This window comes from Trifolium pratense, linkage group LG3 (genome assembly GCF_020283565.1).
Source record: "Trifolium pratense cultivar HEN17-A07 linkage group LG3, ARS_RC_1.1, whole genome shotgun sequence".
Classification (NCBI taxonomy): domain Eukaryota; kingdom Viridiplantae; phylum Streptophyta; class Magnoliopsida; order Fabales; family Fabaceae; genus Trifolium; species Trifolium pratense.
The window spans coordinates 23,790,604-23,817,636 of NC_060061.1; the positions used below are offsets into that span (position 1 = coordinate 23,790,604).

Consider the following 27,033-nt stretch of genomic DNA (forward strand, 5'->3'; position numbering starts at 1 on the left):
TTATATCATGTCACTATCCTATCATGTGCACCAAACGGACCCTAAGAGTATAGAGGGAAGCATGGGATAAAATTGCTCGTGCAAGTGAGCGCTACCGTTTACTTGACATCTAGTAAAAACAACTATGAAATCGTTATAGTGATGGAGTAAAGGTTCGACAATTTGAATAATTGAAACATACTCCGATCAACCCCTACATCTCCCTCCTTCTCCAATTATGGTGGGTTGGGCCGGTTTTTCGGTTATGGTGGGTTGGGCCGGTTTTTCGGGCCTTGTCCACCCTTAGTTGTTACAACATCTTCATGTGTTGTCATGGCTGAGATAAAACTTATTTTTTCGTCGCGGGGACAAGCTCCCATGTCTATATGTTGCTGATGAACAAATATGGTTGCACTTGCATTTGACAAAATCTAGCGCCGAAGGTTGCCATGGTGTAATTTTTTAACTAATAAGTAATAAGTCATTTTCCTAATCACCAATTGCAGGAACTAGCAACATATTTAATTTATGAGTCACGCTAAACAGTGCTTCCGGATATAAATGGAAGTTTTGATGAAGATAATATGATATGTTTGCTTCAGTGATGAGGAGTTTGAGTAATATGTTAGAGATTTTGAGTTCGATCCTTAAATCTATTGTAAAAATAAAAGATTTAAATATGTATTTAATATATAGGCTTAAATACACTTTTGGTCCCCCTATTTTCAAAAAAATGAAGTTTTGGTCCCTCTATTTAAAAAATCAGTATTTTAGTCCCCCTATTTTCATTTTTTTTAGTTTTGATCCCCCATCCCATTTTGGGGTTAATTTTGTTGATGTGGCCTTGTAACTAATGATGTGACAACATTCATGTGGACAAATTTAATATCCATGTCATTATTATATATTTTTAAATTCAATAAAACTTTATTTATAAAATATTTTAATTATTAGAATTATATATTCAACTGAAATAATAATTGTTAAAACTTATAAAATATGAAATTTGAAACCCTAATTATCAAACCTTCAACTACTAGAATTTTATTCACCGTCAAAGAGAATCCTTCCTTATGGATTTCACCAATACTATGGTTTCCGTTCAAACTCAACAATTTCTGAATTTTTAAAAACGAAAAGAAATTAGAGATGATTTTGTGTTTTAATAGAAATTACTCATACTTAAACTATCTATGACTTTGGATGAGTTTGAATGAAAATCCATAAATTGTTTTAAGTTTAAAGTTGAATTCTAGATTGGTTTTATATAAAATTGGAGGATGATGAAAGTTTGAGGTTCTTGAAACACAAAACTTGCTTTCAATATGCAATTGTTTGATTTGAATCAAAGAGGACCATGTTCATGTTGTGATTGTTTGTTTTTTCTTAGGTTTAATAAATTAGAGGTTGTGAATTTTGGGATTTTTTATTTCAATGAGTTTATGATGATGAAACATGATTATTTTGTTTTATGGGTTGGTAAGAAGAATAAGGATAACAGGATAAGTGGATGATGATAATGGGGGCTATGGATAGTTTGGTTTGATTTTTGATGTTTTTGAATTATTTTTTGATTGATTTCTTTTTAAAAAAATACTATAATTTTAATAATTAAAATATTTTATAAAATGTTATGAATATTATTAGTGGATGTCCTGGCTCATGTAATTGGTCCATTATGTTTACCTATATATAGATATTGTGTATCACTATATTGTAACCCTAATCCTAGTGGTGAATAACATACATTATTCTTTCTCTCTTTTCTCTCTTCTTCGTCTATATTATTGCTCATATTTACATTAGTTTATAACACGTTATCAGCACGAGCTTAACAACTGAGGTACGCGACTCTTATTCTATTTTTACAAATCAAAAGTAATTTTTAGTTTTGATTATTATATGATTATGAATCGTTTGAACCTTGTATACTTATAAAGATCAAATAATAATAATTAAAATTAAATAATAAATAAGCATCATTTCTTTATGTATTTAATTGATTCGATGTTGTTTATGCTTCGTGATATCCGACATTTGTATGGTGAAGCATAACACTTTGATCATTAATATTACATAAAATGTTGATCAATTATTTATTTATTTATTTATTTATTTATTTATTTATATTATGTATTTTGGATGTTTGATATTGTTTGAGTTTCGTGACCGACAACAGTCTGGTGAAACATCATTATGCATTGTGACCGACACATGTATGGTGAAATATCGACACTACGATCATCCAAAAGAACATAAACATTTTTTAGCTATAATTTAGAACTCTTATTTTTAATTATGAACAGTAGAATTAACGAAAAGTTTAATTGTTGTTGTGATTTTTTTTTAAGGCAAATCCCTCTTTGAATCATGTAAGTTTGTTATCTAATCAAACCAAATAACCTAATATTGTGGTATTATCAAACTAAACAACCTAATATTACGGTCAATTTAATTTTGTTGTGGTTTGTTATTATTTATTGGATTGGATATAACAAATATTTGGCAAATATAGTTTGATCATATTTTTTTTATGGCCATGTTTAAGATTTATTCTTATATTTATGATTTCATTCCTTATATTGTTAAAAAAAAAAAAGGAAAAAAGATTTCATTCCTTATATGATTCGTTAATTGATTATACGTGTGATATATCAATTTTGTAGTAAAATAATAGATCTAATTTTATTTTATATCAATCATGTCTTATGGAAAATATTCATTTTAAATATATTGGATTGATATCACTTATGCATTCAGTTAAGATTTCTTTATTTTTTTTGGGATTCTATTGAATTTTGAAAGATATATTAAATTATTTTGAGTCACTCACTCACTACTTATCGGTTATACTTATGGCTTAATTGTTAATATTTATCTTTTACCATGATTTTAGCCTTTGAAATACTAAAGTTTTCTATAAATCCTGAAGATTCATTCTCTATTTATCTACAAGTTCAGAAGAACTTTATTAAAATAAATTAAAAAGTTGAGATGCAATTTTGAAATACATGGTGTAAACATTTAATAGCTTGATTTCGTTTAAAACAAGTGCTGTGAAAACTGAAAAGCATTTCCTTTTAATTATGCCTTATATTTTTGTAAACCGAATTATTATTGTCAAGGTATGTAAACCGAAACATCTTTGCATTTCAGTTTTGTTGCATCATAGCCACTATTTATATTATATCATCGAGCAACGATTAGTTTTCATGCTTTATTGTCATATGAGATAATATCTATCGTATAACAAAGACTTATTTATTCATTTTGGTAATATTTTCGGCTTCTCTGCATAATATGCACAAGTTTTTTTTTTCGGTTCATCATGTGATACAATTATGTTTTATAGCTTTTGATGTAGTATATAATCAATTTTACTATAATTATTTTCTGATGTGGTTTAGCCTCTTCTGATAAAATTTTATGAACTGCACACTGCAAATCGATATTTGGCTGCCTAAGGTTTAATATATGGCCGGTATCCAATATGAACCTAACCCATTTTTCTTGCTTGTGTGAATGCAAGACAATGTTCACGATCTATTTACTTGCGATTTTTTAAATTACGTTTTTATTTTTGTAATTTATTTATTCCTTATATATATTCTAGAAGAATATATTCATGCATCCTTGAAGGATCACAAAAGATATTGTTATTATATAGTTCTTGAAGAACTAAGAAAATTAATCTATGAATTCCTGAAGAATTCAACAAAATTAGTTCCTGAAGAACTTCAAATTTAATCCATGAATTTATGAAGAATTCAATAATCTTAGTTCCTGAAGAACTTAGAAATATAATATATGAATTCTCGAAGAATTCAATACTCTTAGTTTACAAAATCTCAATTTTATTATGAATTCCAGAAGAATTCAATAATCATGCATTATCGATGGATTGCACATAGATATGATTTTATTTATTGTATAGTTTTTGAAGAACTAATAAAATAAATTCTTTTTCTCTTCAATGAATTCCAAATGAATTCAATATTGATATTGAATAAATTAAATTTAAAGTTCTTCAAGAATTTTATAATTTAGAACTCCGGAAGAATTCAATATACATGTATCCCCGAGTTTTGAATATTTTGGATAAAAAAAATAAGTGTAACAAAAAAAAATATAAACCAGAAGTTTATATTACACTTATATATTAGTGCAATTGAAGCACAAATTATTGTAAACCAGAAGTTTACAAATCATATTTATCTTTGGCAAGATCGGTTGGGTTATCCCGAATCTATTATGATGCGAAAAATAATTATTATATTATTGAATATGTATTGAAGAGCCAGAAGATTCTTCAATCCAATAATTTGTGTTATTGGTTCCCAAAGGAAGTTGGAAATTTGAAAAATTGGGTCTCTCACAATTTGAGAATGTATATAAGGTGATATTTGTAAACCAATTCACCAACTATTTAGATATTTTATGACTTTAATTGATGCATCAACTAAATGGTTAGTCAACTCACAACTATTGATATTGAATATCTTGCAGCATATGCTAATTAAAAATATGGACCTGAAGATCCACCATTTAGACGTCTAAAGTTAAATGTGTGATTGATACTTATGAAATCATAACTTCAAAATTCAACTTTGGGAACAAGGCATTATTTATATTGAGTTTTTGCTTCGCATCAAGCCAATAAGTTATAATATGAAAGTTCTCCCCTTAATTTGCAATTAAGTTTAGGTTTATAACCTAATATTTTTCATATAAGCATTTTTGGATGTGTTGGTATGTTCCAATTGCTCCAATATAATGCACTAAGATGAATTATTAAAGAATATTGGGAAAATATATTTGATATGAATCTCCATACATTATAAAGTATTTTGAGATAGAAAAATTGAAGACTTATCTACAACACTGTAGGCTAATTATCAAGTGATGAGTTGATTTTTCCAATATTAGGGGGAGAGAATAAGCAGCTGAAAAATATGAACCAGAAGTTCAAATGAATCACTTGAAATAAATTAATGTTATTATCTCACATTGATTCTCATATAAAATAGTTTGAACAAGAAGTTCAAAAGATAAATCATTTGCAAAGTTTATGAAATCAACTATCAGCTGCTAATGCTCCGATCAAAACGGATGTCCCTGATGGACAATCTTATATTGCAAATGAATTTTAACCACCCTACAGCGTTGTAGGTCAGTCGGTTCCAATGATAAAAAAAATCCTCAAATAAGAAAAGGAGCTAAAAAGAAAGATGACCCAAGTGATATAATTGAGTTATATAAGTTCCAGAAGAACTTCTCAGGTACCTGAAATTTATGATAATAAAGAGATTTTGACGAATTATGTCATGAATGAAAATTATGTCATGAATGGAATATGATGGAACCGAAAGAAAGTCAACGTTGATGATATTTTTATATATAATATAGCGCTATATGTGAAAAGAGTTAATGAGGGTCATGAACTAAATTCTATTGAGAATTATAGATAATGAGTGTCTAAATGAAAAGACATAATTGCTACGTAAAGCCACTTTGCAAAGTGAATATTTTAAGAAGCAGTCCATACATCTGAAGATGTAAAAGTGATGAGATACGAATTAATTTTCGTGTGAATAAAAAATTTTGAAATAAAAATATTTAAAACTTGACTTTTTATTCAAGCATATTGGTAAAAGTTTGCCATTGAATATGAAGAGAAATATTCACCTGAAGAGAAATCAAAATCCTTCTCTTACTTGATTAAGTCTTACTTGATTAAGTTTATTAACACATGAAAAATTCAATTTATTTGAAAAATGTGCCACGATATATTTGTATGGCTCACTTGTTAGTGTGAATTATATAAAACTCCTTGAAGGATTTAATTTTCACGAGACATACATTTCAAACCATCGAAAAGATGACTTAATAAATTGAATAAGTCACTTTGGAAATGAATTTGTTATATGTGACATAAACTCCTGAAAAGTTCTTGAAATCTATTGATTAAAGAAAAATTTGAAATGAAGTATATTTGACATTAACAAATATAATTTGTTGTCACTTGATGTGAACAAAGATCATTATGTCTCAAGAAAATGATCAGTTACATGAATTGGTCTTGAAGTACCATATTTTAGTTCCGTTGAGAACACTATTGAATTTTGCTAATTTTGTATGTATTTTATTTGTGTCAATATTAATTAACTCGAAGATATTGGAACAAAGTCAAGTATATAATTTGTATCTTAGAGATACAACAATATCATCCAATTATGTGGAAGTTTTAGCACTACATCAAGGAAGTTCAAAATGTGATTTTATCGAGGTTTGTGATTCTACACATATAACAAGAAATTTGAAGAAGATCATATTGCATCAACGGTTAATTCAGATAAGAGAATATTAATGGAGAATAATCAAATCTTTCTACAAAGTCATCATCAAGTAAAGCTTCTGATCAACTATATTGAAGATTAATTGCTCTTATTCGTCTCAGATATAATTGTCTTTATGAGGGGGAGATATAATTGTGTTCTGCACTCTTTTTCCCTTAACCATGGTTTTGTCCCATTGGGTTTTCCTGGTAAGGTTTTTAATAAGGCAATTCAAACACAAAGAATGTTGTACTCTTTTTCCTTCACTAGAATTTTTTTCCACCGGGTTTTTTCTAGTAAAGGTTTTAATGAGGCATATCCTCGATTGACATCCAAGGGGGAGTGTTATGAATATTATTAGTGGATGTCCTGGCCCATGTAATTGGCCCATTATGTTTACCTATATATAGATATTGTGTATCACTATATTGTAACCCTAATCCTAGTGGTGAATAACATACACTATTCTATCTCTCTTTTCTCTCTTCTTCGTCTATATTATTGCTCATATTTACATTAGTTTATAACATAAAATAAGTTTTATTGAATTAAAAATAAATAATGGCATGGATATTAAATTTGTCTACGTGGACGCTGATATGCATTAGTGACAATGCCACATCAATAAAATTAGCCTTAAAATGGGATGGAGGGTCAAAACTCAAAAAAAAATTAAAATTGGGGGACTAAAAAGTTGGTTTTTAAAATAGGGGGACCAAAATTTCATTTTTTTTGAAAATAGGGGGATCAAATGTGCATTTAAGCCTAATGATCAAATGACACCAACGACAACTAGTTTGACATCAAATGTTACACCTCTCAATAACGTTTTAACTGATATAAATTTTATAAAATTCACTGTTGGATTGAAACTTGAAAGTTTATATCATATAAATCATTTGTGTAAAACTTCAGACAAATCCAAAATCGTTTGATATGTTATTGAGATACATCAAATTTAATGATTTGCGTCTTTATATATATATATGGGTCAGGATCAAATGACACTAATTAATTTGACATCAAATGTTACACCTCTCAATAACGTTTTAACCGATATAAATTTTATAAAATCCGTCATTGGATTGAAAGTTTACATCATATAGATCATTTGTGTAAAATTTTAGACAAATCCAAAATAATTTGATATGCTATTGAGACACATAAAAACTAAATACATTTAAAAAACACAAAAACCATTAATTTTAAATTTTTTTCCAAATTCAGAGCCTCTAGCATACTACCCAAATCTCTTTGTTTTTTTTTTTTTTTTTTGGTACATAGTGGCTTTAAATTTGATAACTAATCACCAAGGTAGCATTAATGCATTATATTCCATTTTGGTTTGAACAAATAAAAAAATGGGAGCAACAACAACCAAAGTGTCAATTTTTCTAATCTTATTTTCAGTGTCATTTAGAGGTTTCATCAATGCAAAAGATGAATGTTTAGAGTTTGAAATCATTGAAGCCACCATTGAAGATTTACAAAAAGCCTTCACACTCACTCACCTCACTTCAAGAAAACTAGTTGACTTTTACTTGAACCGAATCGAGCTTCTGAATCCAATACTTGGCGCTGTATTGGAAATCAACCCGGACGCGTTAGATCAAGCAGACAAGGCTGATCGTGAGAGACGACGAGAAGATCGGAACCGTTCATTGCTTCATGGGATTCCTGTTTTGCTTAAGGACAGTATAGCTACCTTTGATAAACTCAACACTACAGCAGGGTCGTTTGCTTTGCTTGGATCAAAGGTTCCACGTGATGCGCACGTGGTTTCTAAGCTTAGGGATGCTGGTGCTATTATTCTGGGAAAAACTAGTCTTTCTGAGTGGTATGGGATTCGTTCTCATACTATGCCAGAAGCTTGGTGCGCCAGAGGTGGATTTGCTTTGGTTAGTATTTCATCACTTTACTCTCTCTAACATTGATGATATGTGTTGGAACATGGCACACACCATATATTGTCATTGCTACATATATCATGTATGTATGGTAAAGAAATGGTAGAAAGATTTAGAATTCAATTACATTGATCGGCTATAAAATTCTACATGAAATAGAATATTGGAATTGAAGATTTTCTTGGTATAAAAATTAATATCATGTTATGCAGGATCCTTATGTGGAGTCTAAAAGTCCATGCGGGTCTAGCTCTGGATCTGCCATTTCAGTGGCAACAAACATGGTTGCAGTTTCTTTGGGGACAGAAACTGATGGCTCCATTATCTGTCCAGCAGATCACAACTCAGTAGTGGGGATCAAGCCCACAGTTGGACTCACTAGCAGGGATGGTGTCATACCAATTTCACCTCGTCAAGATACTATTGGGTAAGTGCTACACCTTTTGCTTTGCTTACAAAAATTATGGAGTTTAACTTATACTATAAGATATGTTGTCTTGATAAATTAAAGATGTAACTAATCATTTTGAATCATTTAGTAAGAGTTTATCCCTTAGGGTGTGTTTGATCACTAAAAATTAAGGGACGAAGCAGGATAAATTCAAATTCAATTATACCATGTTTAATTTCAAGATTGTCCATGGGACTAAACAAATTGGAGGGCAAGAGACTAAACATAAACTGAAATTATTGTCCCTCATAAAACCACAATAAAACATGTTTGTCTAAAATAAACCATGTAAAATGTGAGAATGTATTTTTTCTTTTACAGGCCAATAGGCAAGACAGTTTCGGATGCAGTTCTTGTGCTTGATGTAATTGTTGGGTTTGACCCAAGAGATTATGAAGCTACAAAGTCAGCAGCTAAGCTTATTCCTTCAGGTGGTTATAAGCAATTCCTCAATAAACAAGGGCTCAAAGGAAAGAAAATAGGAGTTCTGAGGAATCCATTTTTGATTCCTTACAAGGGATCCAATGTCACTTCCATCTTTGAGGATCATCTCAATTTGTTGAGGTAAAAATAATAGAATATAATACAGGTCAAGTCTATAGTGCACAAGTAAGATAACTCTTTCATCATACATAAGTTTGTTTTCACCATTGAATCAATAAATCTGACAATTGGACCAAATGAGATGTAATGTGACATATTGGTCCAATCGTGATACATGTTAACCCAATGATGAAAACAAGCGTGCTTGGTGAAATTTTGTCTCACTTGTATATATTAGACAAAGCCTATAATTCAAGTCAATTTGATGTATAAGTAAAACAAGTTTGCACCGTGGACAAATTTTTTTCCACCATTGAATCAAATGAAATATAATGAAACTTATTGATCAAATGGTGATAAAAGCACTTATGGTGCAATATTATTTTACTTAACATTGAACAAAGCCTAGAATATAATTCATAACACACACACACACACACACACCAGTTACTCATTGATTCTCACTAGCAGACACTATTATTTATAATAACTGAGACTTTGTCTCTTTTATTGGCAAATTCAAGAGAAAGAGGTGCAACAGTGGTGGACAATTTGGAAGTTGAAAATTTAAGCATAGTTTTGGACTCTTTTCAAAGTGGTGAAATGATAACCTTACTTTCAGAATTCAAGTTATCCATCAACAAATATTTGCAGGAGCTCATTTATTCTCCAGTCAGGTCTCTAGCTGAGATTATAGAATTCAACATCAACAACCCCATTTTAGTAAGTATCTATACTTTTAACTTAGTAATTTATATTTATACTTTTCAAAGTAATTATAATTTTAAATATTTTCATTTATGGCATAAATGTTATGTATCATTTGGAAAACATATGATTAGAACTTTGAACATAGTATTTTGCTAAGTTTAATTTGGTAATTTAGTAGTGAACATTTTATGCTTTTCTTGTAACAGGAAAAGACTAATGAGTATGGGCAAGATCTTTTCATGGCATCAGAAATGACAAATGGCTTTGGCAAAACTGAAATTGAGGCAGTGAAGATGATGCATCAATTGTCAAAAAATGGGTTTGAGAGGCTTATAAACAATAATCAATTGGATGCATTGTTGACCATTGGCTCAGATGTTGCACCAATGCTTGCAATTGGAGGGTATCCTGCAATCAGTGTCCCGGCTGGGTATGATAACCAAGGAATGCCATTTGGAATATGTTTTGGGGGGTTAAAGGGAACTGAACCAAAATTGATTGAAATTGCTTATGATTTTGAGCAAGCTACAAGGGCAAGGAGGCCACCCCCTCGTTTCTAATTCACTGGAGAAATATTTTGAGTGCTATATACCTAACTGACTTACTGATGGATTTGTGGTGATTGTAAAATTTGAATTCTATGAAGCATAAAAACGACATGGACACCGGACACCGACACGATCACACCGATAATAATTTGAGAAAATTACATAATTACATAATTTAGTATAGTCATAAGTGTCGGTGTCGTGTCGGTGTTCAACACCAACACGGCTAATATGAGGAGTATCTATGTTTCATTGGATTTGATTAATAAAAGTTTTTCACGTTAATGTATATCATTTACTTTGTCGATTATCCTGAAGGTGTGAAGGGTTATAAGTTGTATAGGACGTCTCACTCGCTACACTTGCTCAAATCCCCTCCCATTGCCCCTCTTCGTTGTCTAAGAGTCATACTCAATTATTATATTTCATTTTTTACGGGAAAAAAGAAATCACGTCTAATTATATAATTATATGTTTTAATTAACATTATTATATCTATTACTTACTTTTATATAATAATAATAATAATAATAATAATAATAATAATAATAATAATAGAAAGCCATAGATTTGGTCTAGTGGTGAAAGATTTGGGTAGTATGTCATAGATCTGAGTTCGATCCCCAGCTCATTGTAAACCAAAAAAATAAAAATAGAGAATATCAACGTCGGCTTAAGGGTAAAACGAACAAGACAACCGCATTAGGTCTCTAAAATATTTTAAAAATGACTTAATAATAAAAGGCCTCGCATTCTTTTTTTTTTTTTTGGTAAAATTAGCCTCCTATTGTACTATTTTGAAAACAAAATTAATATTCTCTCAACAAAGATTAAATAAAAATAAAATAATTGAATTTATGATGAATTAAGAAAATAGGAAACAATGATTATATTTGATAAATAATTTTGTATTTAAAATAGTAATTTTAAAAAGCCTCATTATTATGTACTTTAAAAAGCTTCATTTTTAATTTCACTTCAAGCTTTCAGAAATATTAGTTAGCATTTTTCTAATAATAATAGTGAATATATCTTCTGTCAAAAAAAAGTAGTGAATATATCTATTTAATTGTATGAAATAACAGGAAAAAAAAATCAATTATATTAAGAGAAAAAAATGTCGACACTATGGCACTTATTTCTATGTCCTCTACATGACGACACTCCTCAAACATTTGATGCCTCTCGTGCTTAGTAGGATAGATCATGTTCATAATCCTAACACACCTCCCATTTTATTCTTTTATTTATACTACTTATCACATTCAATTTCTCTTCTCTTCTCTTCTCTTCATCCTATTGTAATTGTACCACTCTTTCTACATTATCTAGTAAGCTTCTTTCCCTGTTATATCTTTTTCACTCTGTTCTTTCTGCATCACTTCTATTATAATCCACAGCCACATTCATGATTCATTGTTTTTTTCTTTTATTTCTATTCTCAGGATCTGTTCTGTTAATCAAAATTGGATCGGACGTTAAACGAGGATTCAAAATTCGGACGGACAGGTAATAATTAAATGCATATTTTTAGTTTATTGTTTATTCGAATTTTGGATTATATAATCTTCATAGTTTTATATCATTGAAAAATGTCCCCAGGTATCATAAGCACATAGCATGTGGGACTTGTTTCTTAAAATTGAAGCTTGTGCTCGTAATTAATTTTTAGGTACATGGTCATGCTTGTATTTGTATTCCTCCAACATATGTATATGTCTACAATTTGCCACCACCGATAATATTAGTCCATATTTCTTCCTTGTTGCTAGTATTACTCTCTTTAGTCCTATATACATATTCATTCTACAATGAATCTAAATGGTAAAATTTTTCTTATATATAGGACCGAAGAGAGTATATCTTCAAAGGACGACTTGATATGGGGTGGCAGGAAAGTGATGATTAACCAGAATGTCATACTTAATCAAAGTTGGTTTGCATTGAAATATTTTTTCTGGCATGATGAAAAGTGCTAAATTGTGCATTGTACCTATTACATCTGCTATATATGGCAGTTTAAAAATTGATGCTCTTTTATATATATATATATTTATTGGGTGTTGTTAACATGTGCATATAGAGCACATGTTAAGATATGTTAATATAGAAATTTAACTTTTAATGATACAAAAATTTAATGCTTGAAAAGTTAAAATTTAATGTTTCAACATTTAATACTTTCTATTTTTGCTTCCTTAAAAGCTTGGATCCTTAAGACAAATTTTGAAACTCCTATCGTTCTTAGTCCAAGTTTCCTGCTACTATTACCTAAGTGAGAGGGCAGATTGGTTCGCTTTGCTTGCTATATAAAAATCTTATAACAAGTAAATCTAAATATAATAGGAATAGACAACCCCAACTCACTACTACTGTGTGATAAGCAATGATGGTATAGTTTCATTGTGTTTGAAAATTATTTGTTACTCCATCAGGTCTCAAATATAACTAAAGATTATCTCATCATTTCAACAAATCATAAATCATTTCTGCATTTAGCCTAAAATGTAGATCAAATGCATAATTTAGGATGTGCCTTGTAGAAAAACATAAAAAATGATAATACTACCAGTCCTTTTTATAAGGAAAAGTTTATTTTTTAGATTCATGAAATGTTTGATATATCTAGTTTATAATATGGTCTAAATACATAAAACTTTCTATGAATATAAAAAATAATTTTCTTCTTATAACAACGACCAAAGGGAGTATAATTTAAGTATTTAATTATGTGGTATAAATTGATGATTTTTGAGATGTTCAAGTATTGGAGTAAAAAAATCAAACCCAACCCAACCCAGTATCATAGTGACAGTTTTGTATAAAAATCAATAGGTAAGGAATTCAAGCATCCCCGACTAAAACCATATACAGGCCTACCAACATTCAACTTCTGCTATTGACTTAAACAACCTTGATCAAACAGTCCAAATGTACAAAAATTGAATTCCAAGATTGCATCCGTATGACTGAACTTAATCCAATTCCATTTTAGCACAGCTACTCTACCCTAGAGTCCTATTAAATTGAAAGCACCAAAGACAGCAAATTATACGACAATTTACTTCGTGCCCGGCCAAAAAAAGCTTTAACTCAAGTAACACCAAGAGTGGTGATGCAACCATCACTAGTAATACATATTCAATACTATACTAGAGCAAAGCAAACTTAACCAAGTAAATTTCGATATAATCTTCATACACAAAAACTAGTTAATCCCAATATTGAGAGTTTCAATTTGATTTTCATATACACAAAACAGTGACACTGAATGCATATACGCAGAAACACTGAATGGCCATTGGAATCATGTTCTATAATATTCTACAAGAAAGTGATAACCTCAACAATACCAACATGATACTGCAGAACTTTGTTAACATCAGTCTTGTGTTTTCATTAATCAATACAATCTCGACAACATTTGGTTGATAATACTTTTCAAATTCACTTTGATATCATTAAAATTCAACACAATCATATGAGCATCCAAAGTTTTTCATTCACATTGTCAGTTTTATGGTTAAAAACAAAATATTAAACTTTGCCTTCAAACTTTCAAAAGAAAAAATCACCAACAAAATATTATTTCATTCAATATATTCTTCAAGCATAAACGATTTAGAAACAAATGCATGCAAGAGAATACAAAAAGATAGGCTTCAAAGAAAGCCAACATGAAACAAATTAGTTGTGTTGATGTTTCAATTAAACATCAACAATACGAATTCATCAATTGATTCCGTAAGAACCTGCAATGAAATATATCGAAAAATCGTACTAAATATCATCATCAAAAGACAATTAAAAATTAGCAAAAACCTAGCAGATTTTGTTTATAGATATTATAATTTCATTCATAGATCCAGAATATCACCAACCAAAATAACAAAATAACCCAAATTCGATTATAAAGACCAAGAGTTCGCACAATAGATAGATCCATCATAAAACCCCTAAAACTATTGCAAAATATAAAGATAAAATCAAAACCAAAATAGCGACTCTGAAAACTTAAAAAAACCAACTAAATCACCCACACTTTACCATAAAAGTAAAGCACAGAGAGATCTAACGAGCACTTGTTGGGCAATCTCTGGCAAAGTGACCAGACTCTCCACAGCTGTAGCAGCTTCCACCGCCACCGCCGCCACCGCCACCACCGTACCTGCCACCACCTCCACCACCGCTTCCACCACTGCTGCAATCCCTAGCCATGTGTCCAGATTCACCACAGTTATAGCAGCCACCGCCGCCTCCACCACGTCCTCCTCCACGTCCACCACCACCATAGCCTCCTCCGCCACCACCATATCCTCCTCCACCACGTCCACCACCATAACCGCCTCCACCACCATATCCACCGCCACCATAGCTTCCTCCACCCCCATAACCACCTCCACCACGCTCATAACCTCCGCCGCCGCCACCACCGCGTCTGGTTCCTTGAACATTAGCACCATCAGGTCCAGTAACATTAACAGCCTTAGATCGTCCGTCGTTATCAGATTCGATCTGATACTCAACAGACTCTCCTTCAGCTAGGCTACGGAAACCGTCAGTCTGGATCTGAGATTGATGAACGAAAAGCTCCTCAGAACCATCATCAGGGGTGATGAAACCAAACCCCTTCTGATCGTTGAACCACTTCACCTTCCCTGTTAATTTCGCCATGATTTTCACTCAAACTTTGAAACCCTAATTCTTGTTTCAAAGCTGCGCTTTAACCCTAGAAGAGACTCTTTAGAGTGTGCTGAACCTTCTCTTTTATATCCACCACTCGCAGTTGTAATTACCAAGCGGCGCGTATTTACCCTACGATGGAAATTACCCTAGGATAGATCTAACGGTTGTGGTTTATTCTTGGAAGATTTTTTTCCTTTTTGAATTCTCGTACTGTTTATTGTTTCTGAATGGATATACACGAATTAAATTATATTGGGCTTTTTTTTATTTTATAATTACTCCGATTTTATTTTGTGGGCCCGGGTTTCTGATGCATCTAATCCGATTTGAATTCTGAAGCGTATCTTGTGGTTGGGGATGCTGATTTTTTGTAACGCATTGAATATTGATCGTTGGATTGTGGGATTAATACCACTGATAGTGGAGTGGTCAACGCTGTTTCTTTTTCCCTTTGAACTTTTTGAAAACTAAAAAAAATTGATTGCGTTATTTCTCACTTTTCCCAAAAATATACTGTATCTCCATACCACCGTACTGTTATACCATTGGTTTATTTACCGGAATAATCAACGAGCTATTTCCTTTTTTATTGTTTCGTAGTAACTAAGATTTAAAGAAATATAAAATAAAATAATTTATATTTTACTCCAAAAATTAAATTATCGCATAAGATGCATTACTTGAGGTATTTTAGCCTTCATGTGATGAAAATAAATGAGAGATCGATGTTTAGCGTAAAATTGCTTAGAAGAACCGTTGAATTAATGGATTTTATTCCTCAGTTAAAGGATTCACAAAGTGAGCTTCTACTATGATCATGTATGGGTATTGCCAAACTTTTTTCGCCCACATGACGTGTCAATCAGTCACATGGAAGAGACAACTATTTTGTTTGATAAAGAGTTGCGAGCGGCGAATGAAAACATTGTGGTTGGGAGAGGTGTTTTTTTGGGACCTTCAATGGAGGATGACTTCAATATCTATTAAGTTTTGGGGTTAGGTTATTACCAGGCCCGACAATTAGGGTGTGCAAGATGTACTACTGGGCCAGACCTCCATTTTTTTAGGGGCCTCTTAAAAAAATATTTATGGTAGTAAGTCTCTAAAAAAATATATTAAAATGATGATTATTTTTTATATTATTAAGATTATTTTGTATGATTACTTGTCAATTTTTTTTTTATTTTGTATAATTAGAATATAAGTATTTTGATCTTGTGAACAGAGTATTATACACGAAGGGTTTGGGGTACGAAATCAAATTTTCCTATTTATTCACCTCGAAGGTTGAATTTCTATCAAAAAAAACTACTTGACAAAAAAAAATATTTGTGCCGTAAAAAAATTCTACCTGGGCCTCAAAATAGTCGGGACCGGCCCTGGTTATTACTCGGTCGTAGAGGCCGCCTCATATGCTTTTGTGACTTCTAGGGCCCAATCTTGGGGGTTGCAACTTGCAAGATCATATATTGAGAGCAGTGGGATATGTGTAATGGTTTTTTATTTTGACAATATTTTGGATGATCTTCGTGATACAATTCAAACTTTTAAATTTAATAGTTTTGCTAGCAAGGACACTGTCCCCCTAAAGCCCAACATGTTTTGGCGAGTGTCATGTTTGGTAAAATTGTTCAGAACATGAAAGTTGATTTTGATACGACTATAAGGCAAAAAACAATTTTTGGATGTTTGAAAGCATTACATGCTCAGAATTTTGTTCTAGCTATCTCCATCGACAGATTAGGCCAGTACATGTCCCTAGTCGATTATCGTACTACCCTTAGGTACCGCCTCATGATCCCATTTTCTCTATTGATTGAGGTTTGTCTGGTTTGTCGTAAGGGGTGCCTAAATACTTTTGGGGAGCCCGTAACTCATTGTAGGGAAATTCAGGATTCAAATACAGACATGGCCTGATTAGGGATGTTTTTTTTTATATTTTTTGGCGTGCGGGAATATCTGTGAAGAAAGAGACACCCGTGAACTTCTTGATTGACCAGCAAGAGGGGAGATCAACACTTCAGTCGATGGATGTTTTGGTGCATGGATAGGTAGGAGGCAAACATGCTTGTGTGGACTTGACTGAAGTTTCTCCACTTATGGGACTCGGGAATAGAGATTTTACTGTTGGACAGGCAGCCCTGAAAGTTGCTTCAAGCAAAGTGGCAAAACCTATGAGAAAGCGTGTTCTGACAATCAACACGTTTTTATCCCATTTGCATTCGACACTTTTGAATTCCTAGCACCATATGTTGTGGATCTCCTTAAAAGAGTTCAAATGATTATGCATAGTAATATTGTCTCTCATAGGTCAATGAATGTGATTTTTTCGAGGATTAATTTTGCTATCTAAAAAAGTTTAGCGGCGCATTTTGTTGTCCGTCTACCTTTCATCCATGTGTAAATCTTTTTTTTTACAATAGATTTAAGGATCGAACTCAAAATCTCTAACATATTACTAAAACTCCTCATCACTGAAGCAAACATATCATATCTTCATCAAAACTTCCATTTATATTAAGGCTTTGTCTAATGTGAACTAGTGGATGATGTCTTTCATCATGCATAAGCAACTTTTTAGCCTTTAGATTTAGTAACATTTGATTCAAGGGTCAAGATTTTATCAACCATTAAGTCATTAACAAGTCACTTAAAGGTCACATTTTTTAACAATATGAAATTCTATTTCATCTCCCACGGTTAGCTAGTTTCAATTTTAGACAAATGGGTTACAATTGAAAATACTCATAGGAGAAGTTCAAAGTCACCACCGTACTGCCACCAACGGAGATATCTCGCCGGAGTTGCATGTTAAATTTTGATCTCAAATATTTATTCCAATCTCATTCCATTAAAATTTCTCATTTAATTTCTTTCTTCCAATCCTCCATATCCTATTTGTTGGATATTTGAATTGGCCTAATTTTGCTAAAACAAATATTCTAACAAGATGTTGGAAAACATGTTACAACATCCTTTACGACATGTTATGTGCTAAGGAAATCTCGCTCATTTAATATGAGCATCTGCTATATATGGAAATCCACTTAAGAACGCATTTATTGAAGATTTGATCTGATCAGATGTTTTTGAGATAAGTCAGACTTAATGGAACAACTATATGACTTATCTTATCTTTCAAGTCATTCAAACACTTTTGGAAAGTTTTGATCTACCTTTGATGATGATTGAAATTGGATCAGATCATCTTTATGACTCTGAAGGAGCGTCCTATCTGTCCTGAAGCAAATGGAGCGTGCTAGCTCACTATTTATATGAAGACCAAAACCAAGACTAAGTATCTCATTGAAAATATTAGAAATATACAATCGAGTCTTTATTTGAGTCAAAGTGTCTGTATTTGTTAATTGTGATTCTTACTTGTGGATTCTATAACACGAGTTAAGAACTGAGTTTGTTATTTGTTTTGTAAGGTTACTCCTAAGCTTTGAAGTACGGAGTTAACTGTGTGTGATTCACTTGAAGCTTTTAAGCAAACGTGAAATATTGTCTTGGTAGTTGTTACCACATTATTCCCAACATTGTATGAACAACACAGGTTGTGTTGGTTGAGTGGAAGTGAGATGAGATATCATGTCTAGGAGTTCCTAGGCAGAAGTTGCATGAGTAGTGTCGAGGTTATAAGACGTAAACCAAGGGTTTGCTGGAGGTCTTAGTGACTAGAGCTATTAGTGGATTTCCTTCATGAATTGGTATCCCCCAGAGTAGGCAGTTGGCTGAACTGGGTTAACAATTACTTGTGCAATTTATTTATTTTCTGTCAGTTTTACATGTTACAATAGATGTGCCAACAATCAATACAACATTATTCATAAAGCAGTTGTTGGGACATCTGTGGTAACATCTTTCTAGCGATACCAGAATTTCACTATTGATATGAACAAGACAGTTTAGATCTGAGATTTACTTTTGCTATGAACACAGTCATTTAAATTCTTTCTCCATATCCTCCATATCCCACCGTACTGCGTATGTTATTTTTACGGATCCAGTGTGATTTTTTCGTTTGTGCTTCAGATCTGTTATTTTGTTTTTGTTTTGCTTTTAAATATGTTGAATGTTTAAATCTGATTTATTTATTTTTTATGCTATTAACACTGTAGAAGTGTGTGCAAAGAAGAAATTGATCTTCAATTTCATAGATGATTAAGTCTTTGTCCAGAAAATTGATATTGCAGCATGTTGAAGAAGAAGAAGAAGAAGATAAACCGTGTTTTTTTTTTGGTTACAGATAAACCGTGTTGTTGATGAAGAAGAAGATAGCACAGTGTTTTTTTAATTTTCAGAACACTTAAATTTCTTTTTCTATTTTTTTAGAGTTAAATTAATGCCATATAGGCTGGGGGTAGACACGACAATGGGGCGGGGCGGGGACGGATATTGCCCTCCCAAAACACAAACCCATAAAAGTTCGGGTTTCCCCAAACCCATCCCAATTTCGAGCGGGGATAAAATGTATAACCCCAAACCCATACCCAACGGGGATCGGGTATCCCCGTCGGGGTTCGGGTATCCCCGTTACGCATCTTTCCACATGAATTTGAATTGTATTTTAGTATTTTTTTTTTATCAAAAAAAAAAAAGTTAAATGTCAAAAATTATTTTGTTTCAACAATATTTTTTTAAATAAAGAAAAAATAGAGAAAATGATTTGTTTAATACTCAAATTAAAAATAAATATAAACATATGAATGTAATTTAAGAGATTGTTGAAGGGTTTCTAATGTAAAATAGGTAAAATATAATTTTAGTATAAGCGGGGCGGGTTCGGGGTGGGTATCAATGTACCCATTACCCGCCCAAAACCCATCTTTTGAAATCGGGGAAAACCCAAACACGAACCCAAACCCAGTCAACTCGGGTTTTCCCCGTCAAAGTGGGTAGGGTTTGGACGGGTACCCACGGGTATGAATTTTATTGTCATGCCTAGCTGGGGGTAATAACAAATTTAATAGGTTGGGGGCAGTGGCGACTCCAGGATTGTTAGAGAGCCTGGGCAAATTTTTTGAGGGAATTTTATCAACCCAAATTTCGAATATAGAAATATTTAAACCCTGTTTTTCAATATTTAATTTTGGAAGGAATTTTTAAACAAGAAACAACAAGCAAGAGTATAGCCATGTTTCCAATATAATTAAGCCTCAACTAAATAAGAGGCTACAATCAAAACTGAATCCACATCGATGTGTATAATTATATTAAACTACTTATTTATACAATCAAAACAGCTTAATTATATAATCACTTAACAATTAAAACAGCTTAACAAATTTTAAAATTCAAAACAACATCAAGTCATCAAACAAAGATTCTAGATTGAGAAGGTTTTAGGATGTTAAAAATTAGAATTAATTGCATATTTGGTCTCTTATGTTTATTTTAGGTTTCAATTTGGTCCCTTATCTTTTAAAAGTTTCAAGTTGGTCATTTTCCTCAAATTTTAGTTTAAATCGTCGACTTTTCTAATGAATTTGCGTATGTAGACCATTTAGGAGAGTACTATGTGAAGGTTTTAGAAAAATTAACTCAAAATTTAACAAAAAGTTAGAAAAAATTAACTCAAAATTTAACGAAAACGACCAACTTATGTTGAGATCAATAACATAAGGGACCAACTTGAAACTTTTAAAAGATAAGAGACCAAATTGAAACCTAAAATAAACATAAGAGACTAAATATGTCCCGTACGGTACCTTTACGAGATGCTTTTTTTTTTGTTTCTTATTATTAAAAAAAAAAAAGGGCAGCCCAAGCATGTGCCAGGCATGCCCGGCGGCATCATCGCCCATGGTTGGGGGTAATAACAAATTTAATGAAGTTTGGTTCATTTTATAATTAACCAATATATAATTTAATAAAATGGTGGGCTTGATATGTAATATATAAAAAAATGATTTTTTTTATTAATTTAAAAACAAAAACAATTGGCTATAGCAGGTATTTTTCCTTGTGTACCGTAAAAAATTTCATTCACTCTTTCATAATAGACCTTGCCTTTTTAACAAACAACATTTTTTTTCTCTTCAACTTCATCATTCATTGATAATATTCTACATTAAGGAAGGTATATCTTTTACAACACTGATATTTTATTTTAATTTTTAACCGTTTTCAAATCTAAAAAAGAAAACAGATGATTTTTATTTTGACTATCGATATTTTTAGATAAAAAATAAAAGACGAGAAAAAAAAATCTGAAAAATTCCAGGAAGAAAAAATAGTACAAAATATAAAAAAAAATAAAATTAATTGAGAACCAGACATAAAATTCCAGGATATCTTACTAATTATTTGTGAAAATAAAAAACTCTTCACAAAATTACTCTTAATTATATTTTGTGTATCGATCCAGTAGTCCATACATACATAACACAAGTATAAATTAGTTCCAATGTTTTAAACCACATCCATAGAAAAAAAGTGAACAATAAACATAAAGTCACACATTAGCCTTCACAATCCTTCAAATTAAGAATAGTATTAGATGCTTGTTTGTTTGTTGACAAAGCTTCTTTGTCACCATCCATTTTTATGAGCAAATTGATATTGAAGAGAGAGTACAAGGAATAATCTTTTACTTTCTTTTAGTAAAAGGAAGATTGAATTACTCATAGACCTTCATTGTGATGATGTGGCATGCTTTAGAGAGCTTCTCATATCTATTTAAAATTTGTCCCACAATTTATTTTGTGTGTCCATTCATCCTCCAAAGTAATTATCTATATATTACAATAATAATGGCACCCAATAATAATGAAAGAAAGAAAAGAAAAAAAAGACAAATTACAAAAAGAACAATGAATAGATATATGCTCTTTCATATTTTACACTACCAAACATAAAATATAAATCATCCATGCGTAAATATGATTTGCAATTTGCAAAATTTTACTTTAAATAAATAAACCAAATAAAAAAATTACTCCTCAAAAAATTTCATGCTTGACAAAATAAATAAATAAATTTTATGAAAAAAAAATACTTTAGTTATATTGTTTATTAATTAATTACTATTGTGCTATTATTTTAAAAAATAATTTTGTCACACCAACTTTTAAACTACCATTCTTTCATATTCCTTAACTCTTCTTCCTTAACTATGACAAATAGATTTATCATACAATCCTTTAAACCTCCATCTTTTCTCATCCCTAACCATTGTGTGTATAAATATATGATTTTGTGCACAAATGCTAAACGTTAATTTGTAGTGAAAATTTGAGTTTTCATCATCACTTTTCCTCAATCAACTATTGGATGGCAGCTCTTCAATAGATTCTTCATCTCTTCACAATTTATTAGTTTCTATATATATAGCAACTTATTAATTATGTTACTCTTACATATTGTGTGAAACTTTTAGACATCCTTATTTTTATTGATATAATGTTTGTTTTCTAACTTTTTTCTTATTTTTTATTTTTTATTTTATTTCTTAACGTGGATATGACAATTTTTTCATGTGAATTAGGATAAAAGAATAAAAGAGGGACTTCTATTTTTGTCTTTGTTGCATCTTTGATGCTCAAGAGAGTCGATGAAAAACGACAATTTATGTGAGTATATATATCTTTGAGTGCATTTCCACTATGTTATGTTATTATTCATAATACCATTTTTTTTTGTACATTTCATAATACCATATTTATATGTACTATTTTTTTTTTTTACAAACTATTTTTTATTTTTTTTTATTCATATGTAGTAAAGTATCAAACAAGTTTGAAGACAATTTTTACTTACTACCCTACAACAATATCACTTATTTTTTCAAGGAAAATATCATTAAAATTATTAAAACAACAAAACCATCATTTTAATTGTAACAGAAAAAAAATGAATGTCTTTTGAAGTTATTCTTTGTGATAGAGCAGTTATTCATTTATATTCAATTAAATTTGTCTTTTGAAGTAACCGTGAAAATAAAACCACAAATCCACCTTAATTCATTTGTAAATTAGTTACAATAAGAAAAATGAATGTATGAGTAGAAGATCAAGTTTCTTATAACGATAATAAATCATTAAACAATTTGTGGTAAAAATTACTCTATAAGTATAAATTAGTCTATCAACTCTTAACATTTTATACTAATTATATATGTATTTCTTTTTATTTTGTGTGTTCATTCTCCATTGTTAAATATAACGATTTATATATTAGTAATCGATGGTTATTATTGATTTGCACTAAAAATGGTGATGTTGATTGATGAAATATATATATATATATATATATATATATATATATATATTTCTTGGTAATTTGATGATTATTATTGAATTACACTAATAAATTACATCGTAATTATTTAAACAATCCACACTTCAATTACATCCACACTTCAATTACATAAACAAAATTGGACGGAGGTAACTCGCAAAGAAAAAAAAACAAAAAAAAAAAGAATTAAGAAATTAAAAAAAGGTAAACTGGACAATAAACTAAAAAATTCTCACAAATAAAAGTTGAGTTTGAGAGGAAAAAAAGTTAATATATCAACACAAAAATTGTATTATTGTTAAATATAAGTTATGTTTAATTACATAGAGTAGAATAAGATCGCGGCTATGTTATTTGATACATACTTTCAAAGAATGTGATCAAATGATGAAAAAGGAAAAACTAATATCTATGAATCACATTATATTCTATAATTGAAACTTATTTCAATCTTTCTCACGAGCAATATTGTTAGCAAACCGCCTCTAACTCTTTTTGAAAATAATAAGAAATACACCGTAGTAAAAAAGCAAAGCAACTTACGACTGCTCCACTACAATCCATAAAAGGAAAGTATGATGCATCTCTTCAAACTTATGAGATATATTAGTTTTTCCTTTTATTTATTATTTTATACGAACACACTTAAATTTTTAATTTTATTTTATACGATTACACTATTAGAATAAAATATGATACATCTCTTCAAACTTATGAGATATTATAAGAGACTCGCTAAAAATTATATTCATTGTGTCCTTAATCTACAATATAAAATCTCATTTTCCTAAATAACTTTCTTATTTTTAATATAACAAAATTACAACTAAATCATGTTACTATAATTTAAATATATATGTCATTATACTTATCATAATTATTATTTTTCATTTGTAATAATATATTTTAAGTATGTTCTAATCAAACATGCATGCATTCATTTGCAATTTCTTTGGTAGTTAAAATAAACTCCACCAAGTGAAAGTTTGACGAAAAATTTTAAAAGAAGTCAATATATCAGCACAAGAATTTTATTTTCATAAAATATAAGAAAACATAAATTGGATGGAAGATATTGTTAGCAAACCGCCTCTAACTCTTTTTGAAAATAATAAGAAATACACCGTAGTAAAAAAGCAAAGCAACTTACGACTGGTCCACTACGATCCATAAAAAGAAAATATGATGCATCTCTTCAAACTTATGAGATATATTAGTTTTTCCTTTTATTTATTATTTTATACGAACACACTTAAATTTTTAATTTTATTTTATACGATTACGCTATTAGAATAAAATATGATGCATCTCTTCAAACTTATGAGATATTATAAGAGACTCGCTAAAAATTATATTCATTGTGTCCTTAATCTACAATATAAAATCTCATTTTCCTAAACAACTTTCTTATTTTTAATATAACAGAATACAACTAAATCATGTTACTATAATTTAAATATATATGTCATTATACTTATCGTAATTATTATTTTTCATTTGTAATAATATATTTTAAGTATGTTGTAATCAAACCTGCATGCATTCATCTGCAATTTTATTGGTAGTTAAAATAAACTCCACCAAGTGAAAGTTTGACGTAAAATTTTAAAAGAAGTCAATATATCAGCACAAGAATTTTATTTTCATAAAATATAAGAAAACATAAATTGGATGGAAGATAATAAGTCGTTTTGCTATTTTATACATAATTTCATGGAATATAAGCAAAAGATGAAAAAGACAAAACTACCATATATATATATATATATATATATATATATATATATGGGGTTTTCTAACTTAGACCCTAGTTAGGTCTAAGTTAGCAAGGTGCACCTTTTCAATTGGACCAAAATACCCATTCTTTTCAATTAATTAACCAAAATACCCATTAGTAGACGCAGATCCAGTGTCGCGCGCGTACCGAAGGACCATGGTTACAGACCGTTGATTTCCATCAGACAGCCAAGATCTGATCTCATCAAGACTGTCTGATCAATCAGACAGCCCAGATCATCCTGATCCATCAGATTCCAGCGCCTGCGCCACACTGGATTACAACCTGGAGAGAGAAAAATTTGCTTTTTAAAAGTAGGACACGTGTCACACAATGGTTGGCTGGGCGTGATTTTTGTTCATTTAATACTTTGAACTCAATTATTTCGTTGTAAATTAATTTTTTATTTTTTTATTTTTATACCAAAATTCATAATTTTTTTTTGTCTACAAATAGAGACTTGGTTCGTTTGATTTGGACACCGAAAAAAAAACGTAATTTTTCACTACCTTAATCTCATTTTTTGTGTACTGAATACGTTACTTGTGTGTTGTAATTTAACACGCACCACTCAACCAACTCACTGAAACCATTATACCAGGAAAATAGTAGATAATATTCTGGAACTTTTGGTATATTTTATGAAATTTTTGGAGACCTGAAACTATTTTTAGTTAATTAAATGAGATAAAACGGTAATTAAAAACTAATGTTTGCTTCTGAAACCATTTTACTGGTAGAATGGTTGCACATAGTTATATTCTGAAACCATTTTACTGGTAGAATGGTTTCAATGAGTAATTTATTAATTGTGTTTGCTTCTGAAACCATTTATCTGGTACAATGGTTTCAGAGAGTTGTAATCTGAAACCATTTTGCTGGTAGAATGGTTTCAGTAAGTTGATTATTAGTTATTTGCTTCTGAAACCATTTAGCTTGTAGAATGGTTGCACATAGTTGTATTCTGAAACCATTTTACTGGTAGAATGGTTTCAGTGAGTAATTTATTAATTGTGTTTGCTTCTGAAACCATTTATCTGGTACAATGGTTTCAGAGAGTTGTAATCTGAAACCATTTTGCTGGTAGAATGGTTTCAGTGAGTTGATGTAAGGTAGTGAAAAATGAGATTAAGGTAGTGAAAAATTGGGTTTTTTTTTTCTGTGTCCAAATCAAACGAACCAAGTCTCTATTTGTAGAGAAAAAAAAATTATGAATTTTGGTATAAAATAAATAAATAAAAAATAAATTTACAACGAAATAATTGAGTTCAAAATATTAAATGGAAAAAAATCACGCCCAGCCAATCAGACAGCGACACGTGTCCTGCTTTTAAAAAGTAGATTCTTCTCTCTCCAGGGTGTAATCCAGTGTGGTGCACGCGCTGGAATCTGATGGATTCGGATGATCTGGGCTGTCTGATTGATCAGACAGTCTTGATGAGATCAGATCTTGGCTGTCTGATGGAAATCAACAGCCTGTAACCATGGTACTGCGGTACGCGCGCGACACTGGATCCGCGTCCATTAATGGTAATTTGGTTAATTAATTAAAAAGAATGGGTATTTTGGTCCAATTGAAAAGGTGCACCTTGCTAACTTAGACCCAACTGGGTCTAAGTTAGCAGCCCCCTATATATATATATATATCACATTCTATAAGTTGAGTTTGATTTTTTCTTTCTCATAAACAATACTTTTAGCAAGGATGACTGCTGCTCTAATTCTTATTGAAAAAAATAAAAAATATACCAAAATAAAAAAACAAAACAACTTGTGAGTGCACTAATGAGACCCATAAAAAAATTAAATTAAAATTACACAATTAAGATACAATATAATACATCTTTTCACA

The 27,033-nt window shown here is 30.7% G+C and overlaps 2 protein-coding genes and 1 long non-coding RNA gene across 3 annotated transcripts; 2 read left to right on the forward strand and 1 right to left on the reverse strand.

Annotated features, from left to right (window-relative positions):
• The first annotated feature begins 7,594 nt into the window (after positions 1 to 7,594).
• On the forward strand, positions 7,595 to 10,923 carry LOC123917355 (probable amidase At4g34880). The gene is made up of 5 exons (XM_045969048.1): positions 7,595 to 8,212; positions 8,434 to 8,648; positions 8,994 to 9,236; positions 9,740 to 9,938; positions 10,133 to 10,923. Exons 1-5 carry the CDS (start codon positions 7,676 to 7,678, stop codon positions 10,484 to 10,486), a joined length of 1,548 nt encoding a protein of 515 aa, XP_045825004.1. The 5' UTR covers positions 7,595 to 7,675; the 3' UTR covers positions 10,487 to 10,923.
• Positions 10,924 to 11,668: 745 nt separating this feature from the next.
• On the forward strand, positions 11,669 to 12,544 carry LOC123916858. The gene is made up of 4 exons (XR_006812266.1): positions 11,669 to 11,805; positions 11,920 to 11,983; positions 12,077 to 12,146; positions 12,321 to 12,544. It is a non-coding gene; the product is annotated as an uncharacterized LOC123916858 (long non-coding RNA).
• Positions 12,545 to 14,285: 1,741 nt separating this feature from the next.
• On the reverse strand, positions 14,286 to 15,249 carry LOC123916807 (glycine-rich protein 2-like). The gene has a single exon (XM_045968350.1). It carries the CDS (start codon positions 15,146 to 15,148, stop codon positions 14,546 to 14,548), a length of 603 nt encoding a protein of 200 aa, XP_045824306.1. The 5' UTR covers positions 15,149 to 15,249; the 3' UTR covers positions 14,286 to 14,545.
• Between the last annotated feature and the right edge of the window lie 11,784 nt (positions 15,250 to 27,033).